The 17,759-nt window shown below is 53.3% G+C and overlaps 1 protein-coding gene across 1 annotated transcript in view; it reads left to right on the top strand.

Annotated features, from left to right (window-relative positions):
- Window positions 1-1,193: 1,193 nt before the first annotated feature.
- LOC102430688 (leucine-rich repeat serine/threonine-protein kinase 1) overlaps window positions 1,194-17,759 on the top strand; it is a 46,576-nt gene continuing 30,010 nt past the window's right edge. The window contains exons 1-8 of the mRNA XM_023745232.1: window positions 1,194-1,405; window positions 7,845-8,008; window positions 9,027-9,198; window positions 10,065-10,244; window positions 10,872-11,020; window positions 15,067-15,293; window positions 15,776-15,903; window positions 15,996-16,159. Of these exons, the coding sequence (XP_023601000.1) occupies window positions 1,309-1,405; window positions 7,845-8,008; window positions 9,027-9,198; window positions 10,065-10,244; window positions 10,872-11,020; window positions 15,067-15,293; window positions 15,776-15,903; window positions 15,996-16,159 (1,281 nt within the window). The 5' untranslated portion in view covers window positions 1,194-1,308. The remainder of the gene's footprint in view (window positions 1,406-7,844; window positions 8,009-9,026; window positions 9,199-10,064; window positions 10,245-10,871; window positions 11,021-15,066; window positions 15,294-15,775; window positions 15,904-15,995; window positions 16,160-17,759) is intronic.

Below are 17,759 nucleotides of genomic sequence, written 5' to 3'. Positions count from 1 at the left end.
TTCTCTCTGTTTTGTGTGTATTTTTTCTTCCTCCTCACCCGAGGATATTTTTCCAATAATTTTTTTAGAGAGAGTGGAAGGGAGGTGGGGAGACAGAGAGAGAGAGAGAAGCATCGATGTGAGAGACACATGGATTGGTTGCTGCCCCCATGAGCCCTGACCAGGGAATCGAACCCGGGACCCTTCAGGCCACGGGCCGATGCTCTATCCACTGAGCCAAACCGGCGAGGGCTGGAGCCTTGGTTTGGTTTTGTTAATATTTATTTTTATTGATTTCAGAGAGGAAAGGAGAGGGGGAGAGAGAGAGAGAAACATCCATGATGAGAGAATCGTGGATCGGCTGCCTCCTGCACGCCCCCGACTGGGGATGGAGCCTGCAACCCGGGCACGTGCCCTGACCGGGAATCGAACCAGCAACCTCTTGGTTCATCGGGCGACCGCTGAGCCAGGCCGGCTGGGCACCAGCTTGGCTGTAACACGGAGGTTCTGTGGTGCTGCTTCCCCCTGTCCCCGTCGCGAGCTGATTTGGCTCAGGGGCCGTTCTAGAACCTGCTCGCAGGGGAGCTGGCCCTGGTGTAGACATCTTAACCCTCACGGCAGCCCAGTGAGCTTGCCCGGGAGGAGGGTGCGTGTCTATTTTTAATAGATGAGCAAACTGAGGCCCATGTAAGTTTCGCCTTGAGGTTACCCGGCTGGCACGGGACACAGATCATCCTCGCCTTTGACCTTCACACATCATTTGCATGACCTTCATTTTTTTTTTTTTTTAGCTGCGCGATATCTCTCTCCGTTTCTGAGGACGGTGGCTAATCATTGATGTTTCTCTCCCTCTGATCCTCTCTTCCTCTTTGAAATCAATAAAAAGATACTTTAGCCCTAGGCCGTTTGGCTCAGTGGATAGAGCGTCGGCCCACAGACTGAAGGGTCCCAGGTTCGATTCCGGCCAAGGGCACGTACCTCGGTTGCAGGCTCCCCGGCCCTGGGTGCGTGCAGGAGGCAACCAATCAATGTGTCTCTCTCACATCAACGATTCTCTCTCTGTGTCTCTCCCCCGACCCTCTACTCGCTCTATAAATCAATGGAAAAATGTCATCGGGTGAAGATTAAAAAAAAATTAAAAATAATAATTAATATATTTTAAAAAAAGAAAAGCTTTCTGATTTTATGATGGTTTTCTTTTTACCACCAGAGCGAGACGGCCTTCTGCTCAGCCATGACCGAACGTCCGTGCCTTCGACCCCACCTCCGGCAGCCTCGGCGGTGACGACGGCCAACACGGATTTGGGGGAGCGGCCACCCCGAGGCTTCATGGCTGGCATGTCGGGGCGACCGCCCAGCATGTACTGGTGTGTGGGGCCGGAGGGGTCAGCCGTGCGTCCAGAACGCGCCATGGACACGCACAATGGTAAGGGATGGGGCTGGCCGAACCTGCCACGCGTGTCCCCGGGGGAGCCCAGGCCACGGGAGCACAAGGGGTTCTCAACGGAAGGATCTAGCGTGGCTGTGAGGGGGGGACTTGTTTATTATAAAAAGTATCTGGGGATTCTCACTTAAATTCTAAAAATTAGCCCCGGCCGGCGTGGCTCAGGGGTTGAGCGTCGACCTAGGAACCAGGAGGTCACGGTTCGATTCCCGGTCGGGGCACGTGCCCGGGTTGCGGGCTCCATCCCCAGTGTGGGGTGTGCAGGAGGCAGCCGGTCCGTGATGCTTCTCTCTCATCGGTGTTCCTTTCTCTCTCCCTTTCTCTCTCTCTGAAAATCAATAAAAATGTATTTTAAATATTTTTTAAATAATAATAATAATAAAAACCCTTGGAGGCTGACATGCTTTGGAAATGACGTTGATATATCTCTTCGGGGTTTTCTTGGTGAATCCTCACCCGGCGATATTTTTCCATTGATTTTTAGAGAGAGGGGAAGGGAAGGGGCGAGACGGAAACAAAAGAACCCTTCCAGGTGGAGTTTAGAAAAAGATCTAAACGGGAATGAAACACATAGCTTTACTTTGGGGGGTTTTGGTGATGTGTGTGTGTGTGTGTGTGTGTGTGTGTGTGTGTTTTCTTCGTTTTTGATATTTTTTAAATTGACTTCAGAGAGGAAGGGAGAGGGAGAGAGAGAGAGAGGAACATCAATGATGAGAGAGAATCATCGATCGACTGCCCCCTGCACGTCCCCTACTGGGGATCAAGCCCACAACCCGGGCATGTGCCCTGACCGGGAATCGAACCTGGGACCCTTCAATCCGCAGGCTGATACTCTATCCATTGAGCCAACCCGGCCAGGGCCACTGCTCCCTGCTTTGACCAGCAACCCCACCCCCGCTTGTGTCTCTGTAGCACAGTTCACCCTGCCCCAGGCCAGGGATGTGTGAGTGCATGGCCTGCCGGCTGCCCGGTGGCGCCCAGCCGGTGTGTGTGTATCTGTCCCGTGTTTCGGCCTCACTCTGTATCCCAGGAAGGAAGGCGTGTAAGGTTGTCAGGGCTGTGCCCTCGCCTGAGCCCTGGGCCAGCCTGCAGGGCAATCCGTCCTGACAAACAGGGCCATGACACATTCCTGTCCATCACCACGGTCGGAGTGGACAGACCTGTCCGGCCGGCTCGGGAGGCTGCCTGGAAAGAGGAGAGGGAGGAAACTGAGATCCTTCGGGCCCAGGCCCCTCGGGGAGCAGACTTCTGGGCATGGGGGGTGAGGGGTGCTCGGACGGACAGAGGGATGGACAGAGGGGCGGACGGACATCCCCAGGGTGGCTCACGCCCCCCTCCTCTCTGTGAGGGGTCCTGGCGTCAGCAGCCCGCCGCTCGGAGCATGGTCCTCCCCTCCCCCGGACCCAGCATGGACCAGAGGAGGACAAGGAACATTCTAGAAGGTCTGCAAGTCCCAGTGTCCTTTTCTTATTCCTTTGGCTTGTTCAAAGCTGTGTTTTTTTTTTTAAAAAAAAACTTATTGCCTTAGCTGGTGTGGCTCAGTGGATAGAGCATCGGCCTGTGGTCTGAAGGGGCCTGGGTTCTATTCCGGTCAAGGACACATGCCCGGGTTGCGGGCTCGAACCCCAGTTGGGGGCGTGTAGGAGGCATCCGATCAATGGTTCTCTCTCATCATTGATGTTTCTCTCTCTCTCTCTCTCTCCTTCTCCCTGCCTCTCTGAAATCAATAAGAATATATTTAAAATAATAATAATAACTTCGCCCTAGCTGGTTTGGCTCAGTGGATAGAGCGTCGGCCTGCGGACTGAAGGGTCCCGGGTTCGATTCCCGTCAAGGGCATGTACCTTGGTTGCAGGCACATCACCAGTTGGGGAGTAGGGGTGTGCAGGAGACAGCTGATCGATGCTTCTCTCTCATCGATATATCTAACTCTCTATCCCTCTCCCTTCCTCTCTGTAAAAAATTAATAAAATACTTTAAAAAGGAAAAAAAAAAATAATAACTTCTTGCCCTGGCCAGTTTGGGTCAGTGGTGAGAGCATCGGCCTGAGAACTGAAGGGTCCCGGGTTCGAGTCCCGGCCGAGGGCATGTACCTCGGTTGCAGGTTCGATCCCCGCCCCCAGTTGGGCACCGTGCGGGGAGCCAGCCAGTCATGTGTCTCTCACACATCGATGTTTCTCTCTCTCTCCTCCACTCTCCCTAAAAATCAATGGGAAAATGTCCTTGGGTGAGGATTAACAACAACAAAAAAAGATGATGAAAAAGGAATGTAGGCTCTGCCCTGGCCGGTATAGCTCAGTGGTTAGAGCAACGGCCCATGAACCAAAGGGTCCCAGGTTCGATTCCCGATCAAGGGCACGTACCTGGATTGCAGGTTCAATCCCCGCCCTTCCCCCCAACCCCCACCGTCTCAGTGTGTGCGGGAAGCAACCAATCTATGTGTCTCTCACACATGGATGTTTCTCTCTCTCTCCCTCCCCTCCCTTCCACTCTTTCTAAAAAAAAATCAATGGGAAAAATATGCTCGGGTGAGAATTCACCAAAAAAAAAAAGAGGAAATGCCAGCTCTCGGATCTGATAGGACCCTGTCTTGCTTTGTCTCTGCCCACTTCCCCTTGGGGACTCTGAGGCCCAAGATCTGCCCGTCTTTCCCTGCCCCGGGGGGTCCTGCTCCCAGGGGTCCCGGGTCCTTGGCTCCATAAGCTGGAAACTCGGTTCTGTTTTGCTTCCTGGGGGGTTGGGGGTTGGGGGGGGAGCGGGGTGGGGAGGGCTCCCTTCCTGCCGCTCCGCTGCCTGCCCAGCCTACAGGCTCGGTGGGTGAGGCCGGGCATTTCTCCTTTACGGCCTTCATCTTCCTCAAAAGCTTGTGGGAACATGGTTGGGTGCTGGTGTCCGTGTTGGGATTCCCCGTCGCTGTCGGAACTCGGCCCGATTGCCGCAGCCCGCAGCGAGGGGCGGGAGGCAGGGAGGCTGCCGTGGGCTGCCTTGGGGGTTCGCCTGGACTGTTTCTGTCTTTAGAAAAAAAATGGCCCTGGCCAGTGTGGCTCAGTGGATAGAGCATCGGCCTGCAGACCAAAGGGTCCCGGGTTCGATTCCGGTCAAGGGCAGGTACCTCGGTGGCAGGTTCCTCCCTGGCCCGGGCCCTGGTCGGGGTGCGTGCAGGAGGCAACCCATCGATGTGTTTCTCTCACATCGATGTTTCTCTCTGTCTCTCCCTCTCTCTCACTCTCCCTGAAAGTCAATGGGAAAATAAAAATAAATGAAATTTAGTTAAACAGGGTGTTTTGCATGGTTTCATATGAATTTCTCTTTTTTTAAAAAAATATATTTTATTGATTATTTTACAGAGAGGAAGGGAGAAGAATAGAGGGTTAGAAACATGGATGAGAGAGAAACATCGATCAGCTGCCTCCTGCACACCCCCTACTGGGGATGTGCCCGCAACCCAGGTACATGCCCTTGACTGGAATCGAACCCAGGACCCTTCAGTCCGCAGGCCGACGCTCTATCCACTGAGCCACACCGGTTAGGGCTGAATTTCTCTTGTGTAGTGGGTGAGGCTCAGCGTGTTTTGGCATGGGTGACTCTGGTTATATCTACTTTCGTGTAACTTCCCGCGCGCCCAAAGGTTGTGGGTTCGATTCCCGGTCACGGCACAGACCTCGGTTGCTGGTAGGAGTTGGAAAGCCCCGGGTACTATCCTGAGTCAGGCTGGCCGCTGACCTGACATGAACCCCGCTGCCCCTGTGCCGAAGCGGCCAGACCCCAGGGCAGGCGGTGTGGACATGGGCCGTGGGACCGCATGGAGCTGCTCTCAGAAAGCAGGATCCAGAAGGGCCTGAGGCACCTTTGTCCGCGCTGAGCGAGAGGATTCAGTGCCCGCTGGCCGTGCTGAGCGAGGCAGCCGATGGCCAGGGTCATGGGCGAACATTTCCGTCGCTCGGGGTTTCAGCACAGGTCACACAGTTCTCGGTAAAAGAATCCATGGTTCTCTCTCATCGTGGATGTTTCTCTCTCTCCGTCCCTCTCCCTTCCTCTCTGAAATCAATTTTAAAAAATATATTAAAATAATACATTGGTGCCTCACTCTAAATGTCCCTCTGCATTGCGATCGTGTCTTCCTTCCCCGGTGCCCAGCTTGGCCAATAGCGAGTTGAATCCGGTTCGAAATTTTGCTTGGTTAAGCTGGAAAGTATATATTTTTATTTAAAATAATGTTTTATTGATTTCAGAGAGGAAGGAAGAGAGAGAGAAACATGGATCGGCTGCCTCCTGCGCGCCCCCTGACTGGGGATGGAGCCCACAACCCGGGCATGTGCCCTGACCGGGAATCGAACCCTGACCTCCTGGTTCACAGGTCGATACTCAACCCCTGAGCCACACGGGCCGGGCTCGATTGTACTTTTTTTTTTTTTTTTAATATATTCTATTGATTTTTTACAGAGAGGAAGGGAGAGGGATAGAGAGTTAGAAACATCGATGAGAGAGAAGCATCGATCAGCTGCCTCCTGCACACTCCCCACTGGGGATGTGCCCGCAACCAAGGTACATGCCCTTGACCGGAATCGAACCTGGGACCCTTGAGTCCGCAGGCCGACGCTCTATCCACTGAGCCAAACCAGCCAGGGCTCGTTTGTACTTTTTATCTCCAGGGAAAATAGCAGCTCTCTGTGTGCTACCCCGCCGCGGGATCGGTGTGTATACACATACACAGGGCTGGGCGAAAGTAGGCTCCCCAGCATCATCCAGAAGACAGTCCTTAGTAAATAAATAATAAGCCAGGAACCAGCTGTGTGTCTGGCGCACTCACGGCTGTCAGTCTACTTGTGCCCACCCCGTAGCGCCATCCATCCGCCTTTGACGAGCGGACACGGCGTCCCCAGGGGCCAGGTGGGGAGACCCACAGAGAGGCCGTCTGTCTGGGCTGCGAGGCTGGGCTGGGCTGGGTGTGACGTGTCTGTTGTGTGTGAGGGAGCCGGGCCCCCGGTGAAGGCCACCGCTGATCGCTGTCCCGATGCCGGGGGTCCGAGGGGCCTGGCATGATGGGGCCGGGCACCCGCCATCTGGAGCCGGGGAGGGATGACCGCGAGGGTCACCCTGGGGGTCACGCCGCCCTCCACGCCGTGAGCATCTTCCCCGAAGGAAGAAAGGCTTGGATTTCACCGTAATCCGACCCAGAGATGAAACTGCAGCGCAGGCTGAGCCTCTGGAGCCGGAGCTGGCAGAGGCGGCAGCGTCCCCCGCGAGGAAGGCCTGTCGAGTCCCAGCTGCGGTGGGCGAACCCCGCGGGCCCAGGAGGGTGTGACCTGCGGGGAGGGTCCGTCCCCGTGCCCCCCCCCCCCGCACCCCTCCGGCTTCGGCCACATGGGGACGCGCTGGAGGATGTTCTGGGAAGGTCGTTAAACAGTGATGACCAGGTAGGTAGCATCCTGGAGTTGCCTTGGGTGTGTTCTGCAGAGAACTGTGCGTTGATAGATACATTTTTATTTTATTTTGTTGTTGTTATTATTTTCGTTCATCCCCACCCAAGGATATTTTCCCATTGATTTTTAGAGAGAGTGGAAGGGAGAGGGAGAGACAGAGAGAAACACATCCATTGGTTGTCTCCTCCACAAGCCCTGACCAGGGCCCGGGCCCGGGAGGAGCCTGCGACCGAGGTACATGCCCTTGACCTGAATCGAACCCGGGACCCTTTGGTCTGCAGGCCGGCGTTCTGTCCACTGAGCCAAACCAGCCAGGACGATAGATATATTTTCACTTTCTGCTGCCATGTGGATGTAGGTGACTTTTTAAAATGCTATGGGTGTGCAAATAAGATCTGAGTGTCTTTTATAGGGCGTGCAGGGAATGCCACAGATTTTGAATCGACTGACAGTATTTAGTCATGTTTTCTTTGGTGAGGATGAGAGAATTAAGTGTTGGATATATAAATATATAAATAGAGCCCAGCCGAAACCGGTTTGGCTCAGTGGATAGAGCGTCGGCCTGCGGACCGAAAGGTCCCAGGTTCGATTCTGGTCAAGGGCATGTACCTGGGTTGCGGGCACATCCCCAGTGGGAGATGTGCAGGAGGCAGCTGATCAATGTTTCTCTCTCATCGATGTTTCTAACTCTCTATCTCTCTCCCTTCCTCTCTGTAAAAAATCAATAAAATATATTTAAAATAAATAAATAAATAAATAAATAAATAAATAAATAGAGCCCAGCTGGCATGGTTCAGTGGTTGAGCATCGACCTATGAACCAGGAGGTCAGGGTTCGATTCCCGGTCAGGGCACATGCCTGGATTGCAGGCTCGAACCCCAGTGTCTCCCTTCCTCTCTGAAAACAATAAAAATATATTTTAAAGAAACAAAAACCTTTCTAATGATTCCCATGAGCCAGCAGTGATGGTGATGCTGTGTGCACTTCCCTCCACCCAGGTGCCGGGGACATGGGCAGCAAACTGGCCACACCGGACGGCGACCCCGCCGGGCGGGGTCCTGGGACGGAAGACATTCACGCCGCGTACAAGCGGGGCGACCCCAGCAGAGCCCGCCACCTGCTCAGGGAAGCCTGTGATGAGTGCGCCTCCCAGCGGGAAAAGGTAAGGTCCAAGCCGGACCCTCTGGCCAGAACCGGGGCACCCGGCGCTGCCGAACCAGATTATAGACCCAGATTATAGACACACATTATACTAACATCAAATTACTGGTGTGTGTTTTTTTTTTAATATATTTTTATTTGGTTTCAGAGAGGAAGGGAGAAGGAGAGAGAGAGAGAAACAGCAATGATGAGAGAGAATCATGGATCGGCTGCCTCCTGCACGCCCCCTACTGGGGATCGAGCTCACAGCCTGCACATGTGCCCTGACCAGGAATCGAACCGTGACCTCCTGGTTCAGAGGTTGCAAAGATCAATCACTGAGCCACTGGGGCTGGGCTGGAGTGGCTTTCTTTGCAGACGGGTTTGGGAGGTAGAGGTAGTGGGGGGGGGGAGGGCCTCCTCATTTTGCACTATCTATGCTGTTGGAATTAATTTTTTTGGAGGGAGTAATCCTCACCCGAGGATATTTTTCCATTGATTTTTAGAGAGAGTAGAGGAGAGAGGGAGAGACAGAGAGAAACATTGATGTGAGAGAGACACATCGATTGGTTGCCTCCTGCACGAGCCCCACCCTGGGCCCGGGCCAGGGAGGAGCCTACAACCGAGGTACGTGCCCTTGACCGGGATCGAACTCGGGACCCTTCGGTCCGCCGGCCGACGCTCTATCCACTGAGCCAAACCAGCTAGGGCATATTTTTTAAAAAATATCTTTGAGTGAGGATTTTTTTTTAAAGATCATCATTTTAAAGGTAATTGATATTAACATAACAATCATTGATGAACTCCTTTGCCTATTGGGGGGCCACGTCTTTGAAATCGCATGTGCCTTCACACCCTCGGCACCTCTGGGCCACATTTGAAATCCTCAACAGCCGCGCGTGGCCAGGAGGGGGCGCCCTCCCACACAGCCCGGCTCTAGCCTTCCCCGTGGGCTTGGTAAAGCATGCGGAGGCGATTCTCTCGGCGATTTCCCACAGCGCTGGCCTCCCCGGGGTCCTGTTGCTGTTTGCTTTGACCAGGGCCAGCTCCTGAGCATCGCAGCGGCCTACGGGGACCTGGAGACCGTCCGCTATCTTCTCACCGAGAGGCAGGTGGCGCTGCCGACCGAGCCCACGGACGACAACCCCGCGGTGGTGGCGGCGCACTTCGGGCACACGGAGGTCGTGCAGGAATTGCTCGAGTCTTTCCGAGGTAAGTCCCACTCAGGGGACCCCTCTTCTTTAGGAATCAGACAGGCATTGGGAGGTCCTGCACCCCAAAAGGCTTATTTCTTCTCACTTTTACCCATGTTGAGCTCCGGTGCTCACACTGTAGGCATCTATGTGCCTTTTTATAAAATCTAATCGAGAATTCCTGTGGCCCGCTCTCCCCTTAGATTCCCCTCTGATTTACATTTCACATGAATGTGCTACATTTGTTCCAACGGTTGAGCCTATATTGATACATTACGACTCACCAAAGTCCACTCCCAGCTCAGTCCTTTTTATCACTGAATCCTGTTACATGTTTTGGAAGTGCCGTGTGATGTTGCTTTTTTAGTAGCAATTGAATTTTTCTTCTGGGAGACTCAGGGTGCTCTGGTCTCCTTTAATTTCCCACGGTGGCCTTGGATCTGCAATACGGTACAAGTGCAGGCATCGCTGCAATTATAGGCTGAGGCATTGCCTTACCAGTGGTCATTGAACATGAGGATATTTTTGGGGGTGTAGAGCAGGCTTCAAGGATGTGCAACAGTGGTGCCACACGGGGCCCTTTGCTTACAAGGGCCCCACACTTGGGTCCAACGCTCAACCGCTGAGCCACACCAGCCCGGCACAGTATCTCATGTTCTGAATGCTGCCTTCCCTCCCTTGGCATTATGCGATGAGCAGGTGGGTTTGTCATAATATGCAGATTCAGAGGGACTGTTCCAGAAAACTCGATCAAACTCGGCAGAAGCGAATTCCATCTGGAAACAGGACAGCTGGGTTTCATTGATGATCCAAGGGGGCGGTCAGCGTAGGGGCCACCAGTGCCGTTTGGGGCCACTGTCCCTCTGCCCTTCTGTCTCCCGCCAGGTCCCTGCAGCCTCCAGCGGCTGCTGAACTGGATGCTGGCCCTGGCTTGTCAGCGAGGCCACCTGGGGCTGGTGAAACTCCTGGTCCTGACTTACGGGGCCGACCCCGAGAGCTACGCCGTCAGGAAGAACGAGTTCCCTGTCATTGTGCGCTTACCCCTGTACGCGGCCATCAAGGCAGGTGAGTCCCGGCTCAGTCCTGCCCCTGGGAACTGGCATGGTTCTGAGATACGAGACAGTGTCTCCACCCTTACCCCCGCCTGTCAGTTACCTGAGTGGAGACATGACAACTCCTGCTATTTGGTTTTTTGTTGGTTTGTTGGTTTAACATGTTTTTATTGATTTCAGAGAGGAAGGGAGAGTGAGAGGGAGAGAAACCTCAATGAGGAGAGAGAATCACTGATCAGCTGCCTCCTGCACGCCCCCTGCTGGGGATCGAGCGTACAACCCAGGCATCGAACCGGTGACCTCCTGGTTCATAGGTTGATGCTCAATCACTGAGCCACCAAATGTCTGCATCCTCCCTGATTCCTGCCCAGTGTCACCCGGTCAAGGGGATTTCAAGGACAGCGACCGGCTGTGGCCAATGGCACCGTGGCAGGCGGTCCTGCCCGCAAAGGGCAGAGTCCCAGACACATTCACACTGGTCGGTGGATCCTGGAGGTCACAGAGAACTTGAACCAGCACACGTTGAACATGTTTCGTTTTACGTGGCGGTGTGCCTCCGCGCCCCCTCCTGGCCACGTGTGGTTGTTCAGGATGGGGGCGACGTCTGAGACGTCCTGAGGGTCCCACGTCTGCCCCCCAGGGAATGAAGATATTGCCATCTTCCTGCTTCGCCACGGGGCTTTCTTCTGCTCCTACATCTTGCTGGACAGTCCCGAGCCCAGCAAACACCTGCTCCGGAGCTTCTTCATCGAGGCCAGCGCCTTGCCCAGCAGCTGTTCAGGGAAAGTGGTGAGTAGCCCCTGCCCGTGGATAAGCCGAGAGAGAAGACGGGAGAGAGCCCGGCCGGTGTGGCTCAATGGTTGAACATCGACCTATGAACAATGAGGTCACGGTTCCATTCCCGGTCAGGGCACATGCCTGGGTTACAAGCTCGATCCCCAGTAAGGGGCGTGCAGGAGGCAGCTGATCCATGATTCTCTCTCATGATTGATGTTTTTCTCTCTCTCTCTCTCTCCCTCTCCTTTCCTCTCTGAAATCAATAAAAAATATATTTTTTAAAAAATAAAAAAGAAGACGGATATAGACCGGCCGGTGTGGCTCAGTGGTTGAGCATCGACCTATGAACCAGGGGGTCACGGTTCCATTCCCGCTCAGGGCACATGCCCGGGTTTCCGGCTCGATCCCCAGTAGGGGGCGTGCAGGAGGCGGCCGATCTGGCTCTCTGTTCTAGATAGATGGGCAGTTATTCCAGCAGAATTTGTACAATGAAGCTTTCTTGTCCCTGTGAATTGAAATGTCACCATTGTCACTTTCCCCCAAGATGTACCTGTGTGCCTGGTGAGGTCTCGGCACTGGTCTCCTGGCCTCTTTATTCCGTTAATTCGAGTTTTCTATTTGCTGTTTGATTTTTCTCAACACTATCTTGACTGCTACTACATATTTGTTCTTCCGTTTTGCGCATTTTTTGCGGCGACTGGATTGATGCTCATTTCTGTCCTTTAATGACATTGTGTCATTTTCTCCATGAAGGCCCCAGGCCTGTGTTGCTCATTTGTGTCTTCTTTATTGATTTAGGCGCTATTTGCATGGAAATATATAATTCTTTATTATCCCCTTTTCCGTCCGACTTGATGTTACTGGTCTGGAGAGAAGTTCTTTAGTTTCTTGTTTGTTTGGTTGGTTGCTTTTTAAAAATAATTTACATTTATTCATTTCAGAGAGGAAGGGAGTGGGAGAGATACAGAAACATCAATGATGAAAATCCTTGATCAGCTGCCTCCTGCATGCCCCCTACTGGGGATCGAGCCCAAAACCCGGGCATGCGCCCTAATTGGGATTCAAACCGTGACCTCCTGGTTCAGAGGTCAGTGCTCAACCATTGAGCCACACCAGCCGGGCTTCTCTTATTGAATCTAATAGTTTTTAGAAGAGTTCCTGGGGGGGGGGGGGGTTAGGTATCGGATCAAGTCACCTGCAAATTGCAAACAGGTTTGTCTCTTCTAATATTTATACAACTTTTTTGAGTGGATGTCTTATTGTGAATAACTAGACATTTTGAAAGTGGAATCATTGTGATGATAGATCTTTCTCTCTTGTTCCTGATTTTAAAGGTCTTGCCTGCAGCAAGGTAGGGGCGTTTGCTATAGATTTCCTGGAAAATAGACTGTTGTTATATGCAGGTAGTTTCCATGTTATTTCTTTTTGCTCAGAGCTTTTATTAGGAAAGTTTGCTGAATGATGTCAAACCCCATTTCTATATTTCTGGAGGTTTTCTGCTTTGTTTATTCATGGAATGAATGAGGGTGATGGATGTTGGCTCTCTAATTTCTGTAATAAATGCTCATTGGCTTTTTTTGCTGTTGAATTGGACCCACTGATATTTTATTGACCATTTTTTGCATCGGTAACGTTTCGCCGAACTGGTCTACAGTTTTGTGTTGTTTTTATGAGACGTTGCCTAAGGCTACGTGAGTTTGACAAACCGACTTGGGGAACTTTCCGTCTTATTCAGGAAGTTTCATTAGAACTTGTATTGTTAAGGGTGACATTTAGCCCGGCCGGCGTGGCTCAGTGGTTGAGCATCTACCTAGGAACCAGGCGGTCTCGGTTCGATTCCCGGTCAAGGGCACATGCCCGGGTTGCGGGCTCGATCCCCAGTAGGGGGAGTGCAGGAGGCAGCCGATCCATGATTCTCTCTCATCATGGATGTTTCTATCTCTCTCTCTCCCTCTCCCTTCCTCTCTGAAATCAATAAAAAATATATATTTTAAAGAAAGAAGTAGTTGGCATCTACATTGAGTGGCAAGATTATTATGACCACCCCATCAGTACTTCATTGACACTTCATCCAAAAATACTGAACATTGAAAACTTTTTAAGCAAATACTCTCCAGGTGTTATTATTATTATTATTTGCATAATTAATTCACTTCATTGTACTGATGGGGTGGTCATAATAATCTGGCCACTCAGTGTATATCTGTGATGAGAGAAAGATATACCTGGCTTCCCTTCTCCTTGGCCCTTTGGCGAAGACTCTGAAGAGAAAATGAAACCGCAGAGCAGCTGGAGTCAGCAGGGCTCGCTGGGCTTCCCCAGAGCACCTGGGACTTTTTTCTTATTATTCAAGTGACGTTCAAAAGGCGAGCACCTTGCAGGGGGAGTGTCCGGCTGCCCGGGTCTCGAACCTGGGACGGCACAGTCCCTCTGAGCTGCCGGCGGAAGGGAGGGTCTGTCCACAGGGTCCAGCGATGAGTCAGGAGCCAGAGGTAAGTGTTCCTGCCTCTCCAGGGGCCCAGTGGGGGTGGAGCCGGCATTTGGGGTTCGGAATGTCAGGCGAGGGCAAGGCATGAGAAGGGTGCTTTGCTGCCATGTATGTACGAGGCCGGAAAACGCCCTTGACTTCACTGGCAGTGAAGTAGTTGTCTCGTTCTTGAGTGTGTGTGTGTGTGTGTGAGTGTGTGTGTGTGAGTGTGTGTGTGAGTGTGTGTGTGTGAGTGTGTGTGTGTGTGTGTGTGTGTGTGTGTGTTAACCTCACCCAAGGGTATTTTCCCCCCATTGGTTTTTAGAGAGAGTGGAAAGGAATGAGGACAGAGAGAGAGAGACATCAATGTGAGAGAGACACAACAATTGGTTACCTCCCTCACATGCCCCAGGGCCAGGGATCGAACCTGCAACCCAGGAACGTGCCCTTGATGGGGAATCAAACCCGCCACCATGCTCAGTGTGAGGGCTGGTGCTCTATCCACTGAGCCATACTAGCCAAGGCAATTTTTTTTTCTGATTCTTTTTAGAGAGAGTGAAAGGGAGGGAGGGTGGGGAGAGAGAGACAGAGAGAGAGAGAGAGAGATGTGAGAGAGACACATCTGTTCGTTGCCTCCCTCACACGCTCCAACCGTACCTGCAACCCAGGTACAAGTCCTTAACCGGGAATTGAACCTGCGGCCCTTCCGTGCACAGTCCGATGCTCTATCCACTGGGCAACACTGGCCAAGGCGAGTTGGTATTTTTTAATGTCATCGTGCTGCCTCTGTGGAGACAGGCCGGTGGAGCCCAGAGCCCTCCTGCATGTCTCCCTGCCTTGCATCGCCTGGTTCTCAGGCTTCTAGAACCTTCCTCGGACAGCAGACAGGGGACTGCCGAGAAACCCCCGTGGATCTCCACTGTCCGCTGAGGTTTTTAATGTGTGTGTTTTTTAATATGTTTTCATTGATGTCAGAGAGGACGGGAGAGGGAGAGAGGGGTAGAAACATCATTGGTGAGAGAGAATCATCGACGGATCCGCTGCCTCCTGCACGCCCCACACTGGGGATCGAGCCCGCAACCCAGGCCTGTGCCCCGACCGGGAATCGAACCGGGACCTCCTGGTTCGTAGCTTTGAGAGGGTGTAAGACAGTGGTTCTCAACCTTCCGGCCCTTTAAATACAGTTCCTCATGTCGTGACCCAACCATAACATTATTTTCGTTGCTACTTCATCACTGTCATGTTGCTACTGTGATGAATCGGCATGTAAATATCTGATATGCAGGATGGTCTTAGGCGACCCCTGGGAAAGGGTCGTTCGACCGCCAAAGGGGTCGCGACCCACAGGTTGAGAACCGCTGGTGTAAGCGCTGGGGCGGGTTCGGGGTCTGATGACCTAGCTCAGGAGTTGAAGACAAGACACGCACCGCCACCTCGTGGCCAGAGAGGGAAGTGCGGCACAGCAGCCGATTTGAACAGCAAACTCGTGGCCATTGACGGGTGTCTCCTCACCCAGCCGTCAGCCCGCGGGTGACACGGTCCGGTCTGGGGAGCGCTGACGTCTGTCTGTCTAACTCTCTGGCCCGCCCAGCCTCTCCGTGTGAAGTGGGCCCACCTCAAGCTGCCCTGGGTGGACATCGACTGGCTCATCGACATCTCCTGCCAGATCACGGAGCTGGACCTGTCGGCCAACTGCCTGGCCTCCCTCCCGTCCGTCGTCCCCTGGGGGCTCATCAACCTGCGGAAGCTGAACCTCTCGGACAACCACCTGGCCGAGCTGCCCGGCGTGCAGTCCTCCGACGAAATCATCTGCTCCAGGTGGGCCTCCCTCGGGGCCGGGGCGCGGGGCGGGGGGTGGCGGGGGGGAGCTTGAGCCGGGGGAGAGGGGGTCTGCACCCCAGTTGCTGGCACCAACCTCTGCTGCCTGTGTCCCTGGCTGTGTTTTTTTTTCTTTAAATATTTGTATTGATTTCAGAGAGGAAGGGAGAGGGAGAGAGAGAAACATCAATGATGAGAGAGAATGGTGGATCGGCTGCCTCCTGCACGCCCCCTACTGGAGATCAAGCCCACAACCCAGGCATGGGCCCCGACCGGGAATCGAACCGTGACCTCCTGGTTCCTAGGTTGACGCTCAACCACTGAGCCACACCGGCCGGTGTCTCGCTACATTTCGAACGCACACGCTCCTTTAGCCTCGTGCACGCGGAAGGAGAAAGGGCGGCCTCCGTGTCCGCAGAGATACCGAACAGGAGCGTTTTCCCTCCTCCTTCTGATGCCTTCACTTCCTTCTCCCCCCGCAGGCTCCTAGAAGTCGACATTTCCAGCAACAAGCTGGCCCACCTCCCGCCGGGGTTCTTGCACCTCTCGAAGCTGCAAAAGCTGACGGCTTCGAAAAACTACTTAGAGAAATTGTTTGAGGAAGAAAGTGGTATGTCCCGTCCTCCGCAGCCTGACCTGATGGGTCGTCTCCTTCCTGATGAGGATCTTTTGACCAAGGCACCCTTTCCCTCCCCCGTCTAGCCACCAACTGGATCGGTTTGCGGAAGCTGCAGGAGCTGGATGTTTCTGATAACAAACTGACCGAACTCCCGGCGACGTTTCTTCATTCTTTCAAGTCACTCCATTGCCTGAATGTCTCCAGCAATAAGCTGAAGGTGTTCCCAGATGCCTGGGCCTGCCCGTTGGTGAGTATCAGACCGGAAATCCCGGAGGGCTCAGTGCGCTGCCTACGGAGTGTCACTCAGGCCCGGCCGGCATGGCTCAGTGGTTGAGCGTCGACCTAGGAACCAGGAGGTCACGGTTCGATTCCCGGTCAGGGCACATGCCTGTGTTGCAGGCTCAACTTCCAGTGTGGGGCGTGCAGGAGGCAGCCGATCCATGATTCTCTCTCATCACTGATGTTTCTATCTCTCTCTCCCTCTCCCTTCCTCTCTGAAATCAATTAAAAGAATAGGTTTAAAAAAAGAAAAGAAAGACATGTCACTCAGCATTTAGCAACTGAGTGTCTGAGGCAGGTAACTCACCAGAAAGCCAGACCCATGTGGCTCTGGGCTTGAAATTTGCACCGTCAGACCCACAGACGTTTCCATGGTTACAGCGTGCACATGGGGCACAGGATGGCTTCTGCCCAAGAAAGGGGGGCTCGGTTCCTTTCAGACGGCTCTAAACTAAGAATGAAGCGGAGCCCTGGCCAGTGTTGCTAAGTGGTTAGAGTAGCAGCCCTCCCGCCAAAGGGTCACGGGTTCGATTCCCAGTCCAGGGCACGTACCTGGGTTGCAGGTTCATCCCTGGCCCTGATTGGGGCGCGTGCAGGAGGCAACCAATGGATGTGTCTCTCTCACATCGATGTTTCTCTCTCTTTCTCTCCTCCCTCTTTTCCTTCCACTCTTTTTTTTTTAAATACATTTTTATTGATTTCAGAGAGGAAGGGAGAGGGAGAGAGAGAAGAAACAGCAATGATGAGAGAGGATCATGGATCGGCTGCCTCCTGCATGCCCCCTGCTGGGGAGGGAGCCCACAACCCGACCTCCTGGTTCATAGGTCGGCGCTCAACCACTGAGCCACACCGGACAGGCCCTCCCACTCTCTCCCTAAAAATCAATGGAAAACATCTTCTCGGGTCGAGGATTAACAAAACAAAAAAAATAATAAAGAAGAAGGAATCCGCCTGCGTCACACCGCCAACAAAATGGTGTTTCTGTTTCTTGGGAAGTTTGCTCGTTAGAGCGGACGGAACGGCAGAGAGAGTCTGCTCGCTGTGGGTTCAGAGCCAGGAAACTCGCCGTCAGCAGCGCCAGCGTTTCCAGTTTAAACATCTGCGTGTGGGAATCCGGCTGCTCTCCAGAGCTCGGGCCTGAATGGTCCCATTATCTCCAAGGACAATGGGCCAGATGTTCTGGGCGGGAGGAGAAGGGCTAGGAGTCCCCCTCACCCACCCACCTCCCCCCTTACTCTCCCCACCCCGTCTCCGTCCCTTCCTTGGAGCCAGGACGGGAAAACGAGGCAACCACAGTGTGTAGCCTCTTAGTGAACTGAGTGCTATTTGTCACGGAGCCATGGTGCAGCGGTCTTATTGCTATTTTATTGTTAATCCTCACCCGAGGCTATTTTTCCACTGATTTTTAGAGAGGGTGGAAGGGAGGGAGGGAGAGACACAGAGAGAGAAACATCCATGTGAGAGAGGCGCATCGATTGGTTGCCTCCTGCACGCGCCCCAACCAGGGCCGGGGATCGAACACATGCAATGGAAGTAAGTGCCCTTGACCGGGAATCGAACCCGGGACC

The sequence above is a fragment of the Myotis lucifugus genome, unplaced genomic scaffold (assembly GCF_000147115.1).
Source record: "Myotis lucifugus unplaced genomic scaffold, Myoluc2.0 scaffold_525, whole genome shotgun sequence".
NCBI lineage: Eukaryota > Metazoa > Chordata > Mammalia > Chiroptera > Vespertilionidae > Myotis > Myotis lucifugus.
The sequence above is the reverse complement of the archived record's forward strand: the minus strand, read 5'-3'. Positions and strand labels throughout refer to the sequence as shown.